A 15,241-nucleotide genomic window follows, 5' to 3' on the forward strand; every position below is an offset into this window, starting at 1 on the left:
CTCACTAAGGAAGTGGTTGATGCATGAGCATCTTCTTTGATTTAATGTGTACATCTGTTCCCCACTGGTTGTTCCGGGGCATCCATCTACATTTTGGTAAATGCCAAGTAGATTGTGGTTGATCAGGTCTCTATTAAGGAAGATGTGTAAAATATTCGCTACCTTCCTTTGCATTAAGGTATGGGCGTGCATGTGGAAAGTTACCGTAGCACTGCATGTGTCCTGTAACATTTACAACTGGCACAATGCTAACAAGTAAACGATACAACGAATTTAATTTTAATTTCACTGTGGTTTAAGGCTGAGGATACATGTTTGTGTTTTCTAATGTATACATGCACATTTTTACTACTGGAAGTTAATAAAATTTTTTTTTACTTCCAGCCCTCATGGAGAACAAAAAGCAAATGTGGGACTAAACCTGAAGTTCAATAAGAAGAATGAAGAAGTACCTGGTTATACCAAGAAAGTTGGAAATGAATGGACGTATTCTTCTGCAGTAGAACAACTACTTGCTGAGTATTTAGAAAGGTAAATATTGGATACAAACTTCATCCAAATTATCTACCTTTGGATCAGTCTCTGGATTTTGTCTTCTGAACACACATCTTCTGCGAACCAGTTAGTTTGCTTTTGGAGATGGCTTGATTTATTTTTTGATTTATTTTTTTTTGTTTTCTTCCAGTGTTTTCCCTCCAGCAGTCTCTCCCTCCAGGGTGAACTATATTTTGGGATAGAGTAATTCTGTCAGCAGCTTACCCTTGACAAATGTACAGTATGACACCAAGAAATAATCTGTCTGGCCTCCACAAATTTTGAAGCTCATCACAGTTTGTTTTGATTAGGCTTTTTTGTGGTATGTGCTGATGTGAAACTAAATTTATCTTTCGTTCATTCATTTTTTAGGGTTCCTGAACTATTTAATTATATAGCCAAGAATAGCCAGGAAGATATCTTCTATGAAGATGACATTTGGCCTGGAGAGGATGAGAATGGGTAAGCCTTCTTTCTCCTATTTCCCCCTCACCTCTAGAATAAATAGAATAGACTGACAATATTATGAAGTTGATGGTAATCAAATAGTGGCTGTTATATAACTGTAACCTTGCTATTCCTTGAGCAATATGAGTTTAGTGATGGCTCTGAAAAAAATATCAGAATGTTGTACATTGTAGTTGTGGAGTTCAAGTTGCTGTCAGACTCCTATCTCAAGTCTGGTAAGTGAGAAAACTGATTTTCAGTGGCTACTTCATGATTCTTGCTTTTAAATAAGCATAGTTATGAATAATCACTAAAATCACAGAAAGATCATTTTTGGAAGATAAGCAATAATTATTTCAATTGTTTAAGATCACTTCATATTTGAAAAATAATGTGTTAAGAATTTAAGGTACTTTGTAGATTTTGAGTATGCATTCAGTCTGTTTCATGGGAGACAAGGAGCAACCTTGATTCCAGACACAGTACAGAAACATTAAAAAAGGCTTTTAGTATTAGCTCTATTCACAGGCTTGAGATGGTAAGTCTGCATGATGCAGAACTCTTTCCAGGTGTGTATACCACTGTGGGATACTAATCTCAGGTTTGTGTTCCATTTTAGTAGAGGCATGCCCTGAAGTTCTTTCTCACTGTGTTCTGAGACACAGCTAGTCACAAAACCTTTAATCACAGCTGGTCATGGTTAGTTGATGGGATGCAAACATAATTTACTGAATACTTCTTTTTTTTCTTGGCAAAACATCAGGTTATAATTTTGAATCAGTATTGCATGATTCAGTTTGATTTTTATTTTTTAACCCTTATTGTAAACTCATGCAGAACTCTTAAATTCTGTTACATTCTGAATGTATACAAACACTGCTCCTGTATCATAATACCTGATGATTAAATCAAGGAATGTGGTAAAATGCTTTGTTTATACAGTTAAAAGTTTTAATTCATGTCTTTTTTATTTAGAGCTGAGAAAGTTCAAGAAATTGTTGCCTGGTTAAAGGCACACCCTGTGTCTGCTTTGTCTCGTGCATCTTGTGACTTGCAAATTTTGGATGCAGCCATCGTTGAGAAAATTGAAGAAGAAATAGAAAAATGCAAGGTATGCAGCTTGGTATCATTGTGAGCAGGGCTGAACCAAAAAAAACAACTGCTTGTTACTTTGTGGGTTCTTGAATTAGAATAAGACGATTGAAGATTACCTCTCATTCCAAAGAAAAAGAATACAGAATGTAACGTAAGACCTGAATTTGTAATGTGAATTGTCCTTGAAATTCAGAAGAGCTCATTATTAATCTTTTTAATTGACTGTTTTTCAGGCAATCCAGCAGCATTAGGCCATGCTCTGTTCTCTGAACTGTGATCTTTAGAAAGGAACATGTGTCAGTATATAGATTCTGAAATATTGAAGTGGTTTTTCTGTGTGCAATGTCAGCTGGTTTTCCCTTGCAGTTTCTCTTTGGTCTGAAGAAAATTACAAAATTGTGTTCTGAAAAGCCATAGATCGAAAAAGGGGACAAGAAAATTACTAAAGCAAAAGCTAAAGGCAAAGCCACATGAAGCAATGGGCTTATTTCTTTGAAATTACTTGCAAGGACATGTTAATAAAATCATTGTGAATTCTCAAATTAGCCAAGCAGTGCAAAAGCTTTGGTAAGAAATCCCATGTTTTGAAAACTGTAGTCATCCTAAAGAATTCACAAAGCTGTATACCTTTATCTAAAAAACAGAAGACTTCTCCATAATCTTTTTAGGTGTTTTGTTGTACCTGAAGTCCACTGTTGGTTCCTACACTAGTTTGTAATAACTTTTTGTTTCTTTCCTTTAGCAAAGAAAGAGCAACAAGAAGGTGCGAGTAACTGTGAAACCCCATTTACTGTACAGAGTAAGTGACATGAAAAGTTGTTTTTTTTTCTTGAAGTCAGTATGTCCAAATGGTATTTATTTTGCCTAAGCATACCAACTTTCAGAGAGGGGAATTTTATGACAGTATTGATGGAAGAAGAAGTTTTATGATGCCTTCTAGAAAATCTAGAAAATTTGATAACATCATCTCTAAAAGGAGAGAATTTCTACTAAAGACTCCGTAACGTATTACACTGACTTTCAGTTCTTTTCTACCTTCAGTCCTTCATGCTTCTACAGTTATTATTGGCTGTAAAATGAAGGCAAAATAAAATGTACTTCCTGTTAGCTTCTTCTTGCCTGTTTTGATTTTTTTGTTCAGTTCTTGACGCAGAACCAATTGCTCATCTTGCTTGGTATTTCAGAGATAGCCATGTTACTGACACAGGCAGGCAGGTTACACCTGGTGGCTTTATTTTATCTAAATCGATCCCATTGGTCTGCCTTGGGTCATGTATGGCACTACTTTTCTCAGGCAGCAGCAGTAAGTGACAGTGGCAAGAAAAAAAAATGCTTTGTGTCTAGGGAGGAAAAATTTCTGTTCTTAAACTTAAGCACACACATACACAAAAGTTCACTTTATAGTGTGTTTCAGGTATTGTTGTAAATGCATTTTGGTTGTAATCCCTATATTTTTTTGCAAACCTTAACACAGTCTTTTCATCATTGTCAGCCATTAGAACAACAGAATGGGGTTGTTCCAGATCGCAATGCAGAGTATAAGCTGTTTGACCGTGTTGTCAACGTAAGAGAGAACTTTTCTGTTCCAGTTGGTCTTCGAGGTACCATTATAGGAATTAAAGGAGGTAAGATTTTCTTCGTAATTATGGCATTATAGCTATATAACAGCACAGCTAGTGATGTGAAAGCAGGCTTCAGAAAAGTGTTTTGTCTAATGGTTGTGAACGCACAGAAGTTTCTTAGCTATGAAGCATATGCAACTTGAAGCCACTAATGGCATATTTACTGCTTTGAATTAAAACTACAGGTATTCTATTTTAATTGTATGTGTTATAGTGCTATACTTTGAATGAGAAATTGTTTCTTCTTAATATGAAGAAGGCAGAGATCTGTGAGAAAGAAGACAGTCTGCAAAAAAGGAACAAAATGAAGTTATGGGAAGATACGGGCAAAGTTAGGAAAAGTAGAGATAATAAATGTTAGCCTTAATACTTACATTAAGCATAAAATTTTATCAAATATGATTTGTCTCAGATTGTTTTATCTGGAATTTGGTTTTTATTCTGTGATATTCCAGTTCTGTTAAATGGCATGGGTTTATACCTTCTTTGACAAGATTATTCATAAATGTATTTCAGGTAAACAAAAGGATTTGCAGAATCACAGTGGGATTGCAGTTTGAGATCTAGTAATATAGATTGTTTTCATACCTGGCATTTAAGTAGTTGCTTTCTCATTGAGTTGGCATTCAACAGAATCTTGAATAGACTAGACTTGAGTGCAGCTTTTTAAAAGGGTTATTTTTTCTGTAATGATCATATACTAGTATAATTTTAAAGGAGTGTTAGTCTATCATTCTTCAAGAAGGTAATGTTAGAGCTGTCAGTTTCCAACTGCCTGAACATAAAAATGGCTTGTATCTCTTTTCTGGCAGTTTGACAGCTGTGACATACTGCTATAAATTGCAGTGCTATTAATGCAGGTTGATAAGTTGTTATGCATGGTACATAATCTAAAAGGGCAGATACATGACTTTGAGAAACATTTCTGAATTGTTAATTAACTCATTTAAGGAATAATTTTTTTGTGGCTGATCAGTTAGGTTTTGATATTTTTATTATTTTCTGCGTAGCTAATATGGATATTTACATCACTTAGATTAAAACAGCTGCTGTTACATATATAAGATGACTTTTTTTTGTGTTTTCTGTAGCCAGTAGAGAAACAGATGTGCTCTTTGAAGTTCTATTTGATGAAGAATTCCTTGGAGGCCTAACTATAAGGTGTGTGCAGGGGGTTTCATAGTCATTTCATGCTGTAGGTACAGATAGTATGAAATTGTTGCTGTTGGATTCAGTGACTATTTTTAATACCTCTTTTTAAAACTTTCTTAACAGAGTTGGTCAGTTTTTATTTCTTTTTGGTTTCTTTTGTTTGTTTTTTTGTTTTCCCCTCTAAGTATGGATAAATTTTGCTCTTTAGGCTTTTTTGCGTGTTTAGAAGCTTGTGATTTGTAGAAAGCAAATATCAACCGGCAGAAGAAAGCACTAAATCCAAATGTCTCTCTAAATGAATATGTAGAAAACAGGTTGTAATCAGTATGTCTTCAACATGTAGATTGAAAAATATTAATCATCTGTTCTGCTGAAGGAGGGACTCTGAACTATCAATAAGTGATACTTTGTCACTAAATTCTGATCACCATTAAAAACCTTAAATATTCTTTCAGGAGGTGGAGGCATGGTTAATGCTTTTGTTTCAAGAAGTTTGATAACTCTTCTGTATTTAAGTAATCAGGTGAACTTCTAAGTGCAAACATTTACCTAGCAGCCTTTATTTTACTGTTGTTCTTAGACAAATTGAGTTTTTTAATGACAGAAATTAGAGGAGAATTTTACCTATTCCCTCTGTTCAGCAACCATAACAACCCTTTCGCTTGCAAGGGCATATCCTGTAACACACAAAATCTTCAGTATTCAAAATCATAAAGGAAGATATAAAACTGGTTAAATGCTGCATAAGTTCAGTTTATAATTCTGCTACTGGCTTCAGTTTTTATCTTGGGGAAAAAAGAATAACTGTTTCCTGGTTCATCGTTTTTTCATAAATACTACAGAACTGTGCTGTAAGAACTCACTCATCTTTAAACTTTCTTTGAGCTCAGTGCTGAAAGGTACAGTGTAAACTCAGAGTAGTAGTAATGACTTGTTTTCTGGTTTTGACAGCCAGAGGCCAAAGGAGAGAACAGTGGGATTATCACTCTATAATTCAGTACTGGATACAGTTTTCAGCCTATTAATGTTAAAATATAGTGAAATGTCTATAATTGAACTACATGAAACAGCTGTGTCATTTGCTTGTCTTAAGGTGCTCACCTGCCAGAGGGTATCGTCTGCCATCAAGTGCCTTAATTAACCTGTCTCATGGTAGTCGGTCAGAAATGGGAAATCAAAAACTGACAGCCATAGTTAAACCTCAGCCAGCTGTGAATAACTACAATTCATATGCATCCGATCTGTCATCTGCATGCTCACAAAAAGTGCATCTAGGAGGCCTCAACCATTCTCCTCGCTCCCTTTTTGTTCCTACTCAAGTAAGACTTTTCCTTCGTTTTTACAGAAATGTTTTTTTCCTATAAGCTGAATTATGACCATGGTCATCATCTTCACTGGTACAAACAAAATTCAGTTTTTACATTGGTATGTTAAAAGTAGGATAATCTTTATGAAATGAGTTAATCAAATAATGAGGAGGACAGAAATGTCCTTATTGACAATTGTAGCTCCAGCTGCCTTACCAAGAGACAAATATTTGGTGTGAACAAATACTTTGCTGGGCAGAGATGTAATTGTTCCGTTAAAGCTCTGTTCCAAGTAATTCTTCCTCTAGGCCAAGTTAGTCCATGCTCAGACAGAAAAGACATGATATCCTTGTCAGTTTTGCTTCTTGGTTATGATTTATTTTGTTTGAAAATACAGTAAAAGGGGGGAATTACAGGTGAATTGGGGTTCTCACTAGTTTAATTAAGCTTTACTTTTTAATAAGTGATTTCTTTAAAGAAAATCAGCTGAATTGGTAGCTTCATGTTGCTTATAGGTGTGTTTGAGAAGCACTGTCTCATCCAAAAGAACATTTAAGACAATGATACATGCCTCATTTTTTTTGGTTGTTTTTTTTCTTGCATGATTTAGCAGATGAATGGAAGACAGCATTACAATCTCAGGGCTGAAAATCAGGGCACCTCTAACTCACCCCAGAAAGGATGTGGCAATCAGAAAAACAAAGTGAGTGTTCTGATTCATTTAGTAGTGGATCTGAATGTCTCAATATTTTGGCCCCCTGTTTAAAGTGGCCCCCTTTTCTCATGACTAATAGATAGCTTTGCTTTGTACATCAGATGTTTTAATCCTGATACAAACTGGAGCAGAACTTGTCCCAGTTCTTGAATGAGTATAATATCCTGTGTTGTACTTTTTTAGAGTCTAGATTTTCAAAAGTGTTTTTTTTTACATAGCTGGGCTTCAGTTCTGTGGTAACATACCTATAATGTTATTAAGCAGTTGAGACTGATTGATAAGGCCTTACAAAATAGTATACTAATAATTTAAGAATGCAACCAAATATGAGAGCATGCTTTTAAAACCATTTTGAATTATTGACTGAGTTTAACTATACTCTGAGATAGTAACTTCAGTTAATAACAAAACAAAAGCAATCTCAAGCTAAGATCATTTCTGTTTAATAGTCATTCTTAGGAAAAGATGTTACATAAATACAACCTACCACAATAGCCTATTTCATAAATTATATACGTTTAAGTTCTAGTATCAGTATGAAAATTCCTGCTATCTGAGCACTGTTAGACTTGGACAATTTTCAGAATGTCTTTATATATGATTAGCTGTTCAGAAGTTGGGTTTAAAGCTGCTGAGCTTGTTGGGGGTGTTGTTTCTTGTTTTGTCAGGCACAGAGTAAGCAAGATGATGAATTCTGCAGCATATGGCAGTCACTGCAGAATTCTGGGAAGTCTCACCACATTCAGCAAAACATGCATGAGAAGGTTAGTATATAAACTTTAAACAGATCCCCAGAGTCAAAATGTGAAGGTACTTAATTTTATATGTCAGTTCATTACATCAGAAAACTTTCTAGTTAATGCTACAAATAAATAAATCCTCTGTATGAAAGTCTTGTTACACAGGGTGCACATAGCTGTGGAAGGAGGTAATCATATGGGACTACTATGTAAATAATACGTAAATAGTTTTATGGTTAAGCTTTGATGTTTGAAATCCTAGGGTGCAGTTCTACCTCAGGAAATGAAGCTGGGAACTGGCAATCAGTTCTACAAGCCAGGATTCAATGACAGCAGCTTTAAAGGTCAACAGAGAAAGCAGGAGCCATATAAAAAATGTAAGTACTATAATTAGACACTTTGTTTAGGAAAACTACTTGCTTTAGGTAATCATCTTTGAAATCCTTTTGAGTTTTTGTGGTTATCAACAGAAAATAGTTTACTAGTTACATAAACACTATGTTGCACTTGTTATTGTCAGATAATGCCCTGGTGTGCATACTTGAACCTTTTAATCAAGCTGTTCAGTGTTATTATGATTTTCCACCCATCTGATTATGAAAAAAAAAAGGACAAAAAACACCAAAAAAAAAGACAAAAAACAAAAGCCAGCAAAACAAACCAATGACATGTCTTTGAAAATTTGCTTATGATCATGTCTGTAGAATATAAAGTTAGATATATTATTGCATATGCTTCATTTTATCCTACAAGAAAAACATGCAGCGAATTACCTGTAAGGTACAAATTAAACATTTGATGCAACCATTCAGATCAGTGCAACTTGGTGTACTTGTACAGTTATTTATTTTTTGAGTCTTGATTATTACAGTTTTTAAGAGCATTTCAAAAGAATACATTCTTTTGTAGTTAAAGAAGATTCCAAAGTTACAAGAGGTGAAAGTCAGCCACATAGTAAAATATCAAACAAACAGGTAATTTCTTCTGTACTGAGTAAATGTATTCTTTTCTTTTCATTTTTACTCTAATCTGGTTCATCACTTTACAATTTTCTCTGTAACTGGCATCTTGATTCTTCTACTAGGTAAATTTTATTTTGGAGATTTTTTTCTCTACAGATTTTATAGACAGAAAGTGAGAGAAAGTGCATAAGATGTATAATGATGATACAAATTATTTTCCTATTCCTGTTAGACTCTAAAAGCTGTGCTGTAATGGCAATACACAAATGCTAGGTTTTTAGTAAGCCGAAATCCTCTAAGAATATTAGCTTGTGAAAGCTATTTGTAGATGCATTTCTAATGTGATTGTGTTACAATGAGTAATGGAGTATTCAATAATAAATGCTGCAGTTTATTTCAGAATTTTGCAGGTGTGAATAAGTACAATGTCAAACTTTTGAAGAGGAATGAAAGTCCCAACATGCCTGTAATTCAGAAAGCTGCAGTTGATGGTCCCTGTACAGGTGGAAAGGTAGTATTTAGACATTTGGTTTTCTTGTGCTCTTTGAATAACTTCAGTTTCCAATTCATTTTGTTCCAATTATTCTTGGTTACTTCTGTGCAAATTCATGTTTATAGCAGATACAAGACAAACCTGTGTAGCCTTGGTCATTCTTTAAATTAGTCCTGTATTGGTCAACACTTGCATCTTTTGTATGCAAAACTTGATGTAGTCTTTGGGTATCTGTTCCCACTCTGAACAGACATGACAAGCTAAAAGGAAAAAAAAAAAAAGTCCTGAATAAGCATAAAAACGTATACCCTTCCTCTTGCATCTGCTTGTAATATCCTAAGTTGATCTATCTTTTTTCTGTATTTGTTTTAAGAAGGACAATGAACTTGAAAGCCTTCTAGCTTCTTTGAAAATTTCCAAAGAAAATGAAGTGCAGACTTATTCCAAGGAAGCAAGAGCTATGAATGAAGAACATCTGTCACCACAATCATTTGCTATGGTCTGTATACTGCAGGATCATTACATTGCAATTTAGCATCTGCTATCTTAGCATCAATACTTCTATTTAAAGTAACTCTGTGAAACCTTATATTGCCTTTTAAACATATTGATGAGCTTTTAATTATCTATTCTAAAAATAAATAAACACATTTGATCATGCTAAGATGCTGTTATCTGTGCTCTGATAAAATGTTTCCTCTGATAGGAAAATAAAAACTCAGATTGGGTTACCGATTATGATATTCAGAGTTAAGTAAAAAGGCAGTGTTACCTGAATGCCAGCATGTCCCTGAATGGTTTATTTTATTTTTAAAGAAAGGAACACAGATGCTCAAAGAGATTTTGAAGATAGATGGCTCTGACCAGGAAACAAAGAATGAAGTGAAAGCCCAAGTTAATGATGTTCCTGCTCCCCCTAGCAGACAAGATTGCCATGGAGCTGCCTTGCAATATAGACAAAGTAAAAAAATGGGTATGTTTGGACATCAGCTCATAGTTCAGAGTTTCACCTTGTAGTGCCATTTTAGAACGCAGCTAACAGTATAGTACTGATTTTCAAAATATAGTAATAAAATGCCCATCTTTTTCAGTTCTGCTTCTTTATTCAGATCTAAAAATCTCTTTATATATAGTGTCCTGGGTTTTGTTCATCAGATATGAAAATACCAGGAAAAATGAAATATGCTTCTTTACTTTCTGCTAATAGCAAGTTGCTGTCCTTTCAGTGCAGGCAGTGTTTGTGCTACAGCTTTTTTTACTTTTTTTTTTTTTTCTTCTTTTGACAGCTGCCTATATGAACAAGCCTCATAGCACTGGAGGCCCTCAGAACACACCAGCACTGGAAACTGGAGGTCATCCTTTTGCTTGCCCGCAGCCCGCACTGTCTACTGTTGCTGAACTTTGCCGTATGTGTTCTCTTGTTGGAATGTCGCAACCAGATTTCTCTTTCCTAAAAACACCACAGGTAAAAAGATTTTTCTGGAAAAGTTAAAGTTCTCAACTTTGTTTCAGCTATCCAAACTAGATGATCTATAAAGGTCCCTTCCAACCCTAATAATTATGTGATTCTGTATTAAACATTTGGACTGAAAATCCATCTAAAAATAAATCTTAGCTCCTTTTGTTGCCTTTTTCCAAAACAAACAAACAAATCCTCTGTTTCTCAATTTGTTTGTCAGCAATACAGATTCCCTCAAAAATCTTATCTCATTTTTCTAGACAATGACAGTTTGTCACATAAAATTATCGAATGGTTTGTTGGTTCATGGACCACAGTGTCATTCTGAAGCTGAAGCAAAGGAGAAAGCTGCGTTTTTTGCTTTACAGCGTTTGGTGAGTATGCAAAGGATCTTTTAACATCTGTATCTCTGTTGCATTGTGTCTGTTTGTGATCCTTCGGTTCCTCCTTCATAGAGCTCTATAGGAGTAAACTTCCCTTCGCCTCCAGCTCCACCAGTGTTTCCAAGTTATCAGCCACTGGGAGTTCCTGTGCCACCTGGATCTATTCCTCCAGTATTTGCACAACCCACTGGTAAGTATACTAATACAGTTCACTCCGATAAGGATGTGAAGATGCTAAGTTACATGTACTCTGAAATGCAGATGCGACTTAGTGCTCTTAACTGTGCTGTCATCTAGGTGTAGTCCTGTCAAAGCAGAAATATTTGGTATTTTTTTATTTGATAATAAATAAATACCTATTTTCAAGTAAACATGAATAATATGTGGCTTTATTGAAACAACATGCAGACAAATGTAGTTGGTATACTTTTGGGGTCTTTGGGAGTTAGTATCCTCTTTTTGAGGAGAGCGAGCTAAAAGTTACTTGTTTTCACAGCTAATATAATGCCTTCATCGTCTCACATGTTTGGTCCAGTGTCCTGGGGAACTCCAGTGCCTAAACATTATTATCCTGGCTCCTACCCGGGAAATGTATCTCTTGCAGGAACTATACCTGTTGGTTCTCACAACCAGTTTATACCTCTGCAGGTAAGATTGTTTGTGGGTTTGTTTTAATATTCTGTTTCTGTAAAAAAAAAATGTGCCTACATGATGACTGAAAGAATACCTGGGCTATGAAGCGCTTTTTAGGATTAGAAAATTATTTCTAAAATTGTACGCATGTTTTCTAAATGTGGAATATTTGCAGGTTTCTGAGAATGCATTCTGTTAAATAATATTTATTTCATTTAAAGGTAACTAAAAAAAGGGCTGCCAGCAAGAAAAACTTTGAGCACAAGGAGTTTCAGAGTTTCCCTCAAGCTGCACCACTAAAGAATGAACAGCCAGTGTCTTCTGACCACACTCAGCAAGACAGTTCTTCAGCTCCTTTAAAATCTCCTCAAGCTGCTCAATCAACTGTTTCATTTCAAGACAATGTGGCTGCTCCAAGAGTTCCTCATAACAAATCAACACCAAACACTTCCAGCAAGCGAAAGTCAAGAAAGCTGGCTGTCAATTTTGGGGCACCAAAATCTTCCGAATAAATATGGTAGCTAGGTGTATACTGTTTTCAGCTCTTCCCCCACTGTTACGTTCTGTCATTTAAAAAAATCAGAAAGCTCTATTAAAAAGACCAGCCACTTTAAGTATAATATAGAGAAAAATGCATTTTTTTGCTATGATTTTCAGGTTGTTATGAAAACTATAAAAAAATTATATTGAACCTTGATTGCTTTGACTTAGAATAGCAAAAGCTAGGAAATGCTGAGTTAAGGTTACCATGTCATCAATTGTGCCTAGGTTTCTAAACAGTGGCTTACAGACTATACCAGGTAAGCAGCAATAACAGTGGCAACCTCAATTCAGAATTGCCATGCTTTTTGGGAGGGATATGGAACGGTAATAAGTTGGGCATCTAACATTGCTTTAGTATGACACTTATCTTCTAGCTTATTTTTAAATAGTGTAATAGGACAGAAAGGAAAAAATGATTTAAATGCAGCTTTTATATTGGCTCTCCAGGTCCTTCTGAGTTGAATCAGGGAGACTAAAACCTAACTACAGTAGAGCTGCCAAATTTGCTTTAACTGTGAACTATAGGTTTTTATATCAGGGCAAAAACTTTCCAACTTTCCAAATGTAGGTATTACTGTCTCTCTAGTATTAGAGTGGCAAAAAGTGGTTGCTGATGCAGAACCTGTTTCAGGAGATGAATTTATAGGATGAATTAAAAAAAAATACAGATCTGTAAAATAGAGACCACTTTGGTAATGTACATTTAATTATATTTTTTTTTAATTACCAGTATTATCAATGTCATTGTTTTCTGATGATAAAATAGCACAGATATTTACTACAGATCTACAGAGCCTCCTAAAGTGTTAGTGATACCCTGATTTGGTATTTTTTTTTCTAAAGCAGAAAAATGGCCAGAGTTTAATGATGTCTGTGTGTGTACATAGCTGTCAAAGTTGTGATTACTTAGTGTCCATTTCTCTGTGTAAGAGCCTGCACCCTGAAAACTTCTCTGTGGTGGGTTATTTTTCTTTTTTTGTTGCTAGTGACTTTTAATATTTATTTTTCGGTTTCGGGATAGAAGTTCTCTGTAGTAAAATTAAATTATCATTATTATGTTCCATAAGAATATTCAGGCAAAAGGTTGACCTGTGTGTTTGGAGGGAGTTCTGCTGTAAAAGTAGCTCCGTCATTCTTGGTTTACATAGGAAAAATGAAGGCTCGAAGGTGCCTGTACCATTTTTAACCCACAAGTACCCTTCTTCCTGACATTAAGAAGAAATCTTCCATCTAATTAGTGATTCATTTTGTTTCCTCCAGGCAGGTTTCATGTTGGATCTACAAGCCTGCAGATTTTCTTTCAGTTCTCCTACCTTGTGTTTTGCCTCCATTTCTTGGTGTAGTACCAAGTTTCACACTGTTATTGTGGTATAGGATTTTTTTAATATTGATTTCTCTGAAACAGTTGTTGCCTCAGCAGTGTTTGTAGAATAGCAGCAAGCTGCAGGATCACAGAGGTAAAAACAAGGTTAAGAAATTTTATTTCATTTTCCTTGGTATCACAAACCTTGTAGAATAGTCTGTATGCAGTCTTAAAATATATTTTGTTCTCTCTATATCCATCTAGTCTCAAGAGGGTTTGAAAGCATATTCTGTGAAGAGAAAGCGATTTATTTTCATTAGCAACATGAGACTGCCATGGTGCAGACATGCCAATATTTTGGAATTTTTTATGAGAAGTTATGAGACACAGACATTGTTCCCCCATATCTTAAGTGAGCTATCTGACCATCAGAGAAAAGATCTGTTTAGAAGTTTTTATGATGGAGAGGACACTATGTTAAGTTCTAGCATTGCAGAACTGTGACATATCTGGGTAGTCAATTTATGCACATCTTTTAGAAACAAAGTTATGAAGGACACTGTACTCATCACTGGTAAACACAGCAACTTTTATTACTAATTACGTCTGACTAAGACTTCCTCTTCAAGTAGAATTGCTATGTTTACTATATATAGCTGATTAAACACTTTATTGTGTAGCTGCTGCATCTTGGATTAGTCCCTGGTTTTTAGTTTATATATTCTATGATGCTGATTGCCTGGTGCCCAGTTAATTACAGTTTTACATGTCCTGCTAGATGTGACATCTGCATTGATCTATGCCATGTCCCCTATGATTTCAGTTTTATATTTTAACAAGGTGACTATGTTTAATTCATACAGATATAAATTTAAGCATTTGTTTTTCTCATAGATATAAAGTATTTTGTAAGCACTGGAGTTTTTCATTAGATCTTATACAGAGCAGTATTTTACTAAAAATCCAAAAGGGAAGACTTTTATGTGCACGTTTTTGTAGTTTCTGATTTTTTTAAAATAACTTTTCATTGTTTATCTGCCAAGTGAAATGTTTTAAATTTGCATATGAATGGATACAGAATGTATTTTTTGTGCTGTTTAGTGTTAAGTGTGCGTTTGCAGATTTTTAGCATGTAGCTGCACAAAGGACTGTGCAAAGATATTTTCAAATATGAATATATGATATACTGAAGGAAAAAATTCATGAAAGCTAAATGCTATATAAAACTTTAATGCAATAGTATAATTTTATAAATTGTGTCTGTGTCTGCTTGGATTAAATATTGAAACAAGAAGCATCATTTATTTTCACTGCTTTATTTCCAAATACTATATGGGACCTTCTGTAAGCTCCAAACCAAAACTTTTAAGACAGAAATTAAATATCATGAAGTCCAGTTTCAGTGATTCTCAGAAGCAGCAACTGCCCACCTCTGAGCTGTTTCTTGGTGGCTTTTAACTACTATTCAGTTAAAGATGCGAAGTTTGTTGAAAAGGTTGTTGGTTACTTTGCAGTTAAAAGCATTTAACTAGATACTGATCTTTCAAAATTTCTTCCCCTCTGTTACCCACTGGATTTATTAAATTGCTGTAGGAAGGGCAGGAAGATTAATTTCCAGCAAGTTTGGTCCTAGTGGTTCTTAACGTAAGTGCAAAACCAGGTCATGACTTATAAGTAGGAGGAGCCATGGATACCTGGGAATATTTGTACATCTTTTTCTGTACCTGGAGCATAACGCTATGCTGAGGTTTTTGCTAGAGTAGGGTAAGAATAGTCACCTCATTCGTAACAAGGCTTCTGAATGAAGCATAATGACAAACTTGACTAAAACCAGTGTAATGTGTTTGAATTTG

At 35.0% G+C, this 15,241-nt stretch overlaps 1 protein-coding gene across 8 annotated transcripts in view; it reads left to right on the forward strand.

The window, feature by feature from the left end:
* The window catches only part of XRN1 (5'-3' exoribonuclease 1), a 38,171-nt gene extending 23,483 nt beyond the window's left edge, over positions 1 to 14,688 (forward strand). For 2 of the 8 annotated variants that reach the window (XM_061452906.1, XM_061452911.1), the window contains 19 exons: positions 385 to 531; positions 907 to 996; positions 1,957 to 2,092; positions 2,819 to 2,875; positions 3,551 to 3,701; positions 4,790 to 4,859; positions 5,944 to 6,169; positions 6,768 to 6,860; positions 7,541 to 7,636; positions 7,875 to 7,989; positions 8,522 to 8,586; positions 8,975 to 9,085; positions 9,441 to 9,566; positions 9,884 to 10,040; positions 10,354 to 10,532; positions 10,787 to 10,900; positions 10,982 to 11,099; positions 11,406 to 11,557; positions 11,764 to 14,688. In XM_061452906.1, coding sequence (XP_061308890.1) covers positions 385 to 531; positions 907 to 996; positions 1,957 to 2,092; positions 2,819 to 2,875; positions 3,551 to 3,701; positions 4,790 to 4,859; positions 5,944 to 6,169; positions 6,768 to 6,860; positions 7,541 to 7,636; positions 7,875 to 7,989; positions 8,522 to 8,586; positions 8,975 to 9,085; positions 9,441 to 9,566; positions 9,884 to 10,040; positions 10,354 to 10,532; positions 10,787 to 10,900; positions 10,982 to 11,099; positions 11,406 to 11,557; positions 11,764 to 12,054 — 2,494 coding nt within the window. In that variant the 3' untranslated portion in view covers positions 12,055 to 14,688. Of the gene's footprint in view, positions 1 to 384; positions 532 to 906; positions 997 to 1,956; positions 2,093 to 2,818; positions 2,876 to 3,550; positions 3,702 to 4,789; positions 4,860 to 5,943; positions 6,170 to 6,767; positions 6,861 to 7,540; positions 7,637 to 7,874; positions 7,990 to 8,521; positions 8,587 to 8,974; positions 9,086 to 9,440; positions 9,567 to 9,883; positions 10,041 to 10,353; positions 10,533 to 10,786; positions 10,901 to 10,981; positions 11,100 to 11,405; positions 11,558 to 11,763 lie in introns of those variants that run through there. The other 6 variants (XM_061452908.1, XM_061452907.1, XM_061452909.1 and 3 more) reach the window with 6 other exon arrangements.
* The last annotated feature ends 553 nt before the right edge of the window (positions 14,689 to 15,241 follow it).

Source organism: Pezoporus flaviventris, unplaced genomic scaffold (assembly GCF_033815535.1).
Source record: "Pezoporus flaviventris isolate CSIRO_AGI_PZ_B2104156 unplaced genomic scaffold, CSIRO_AGI_Pfla_v1 ptg000013l, whole genome shotgun sequence".
Taxonomy (NCBI): domain Eukaryota; kingdom Metazoa; phylum Chordata; class Aves; order Psittaciformes; family Psittacidae; genus Pezoporus; species Pezoporus flaviventris.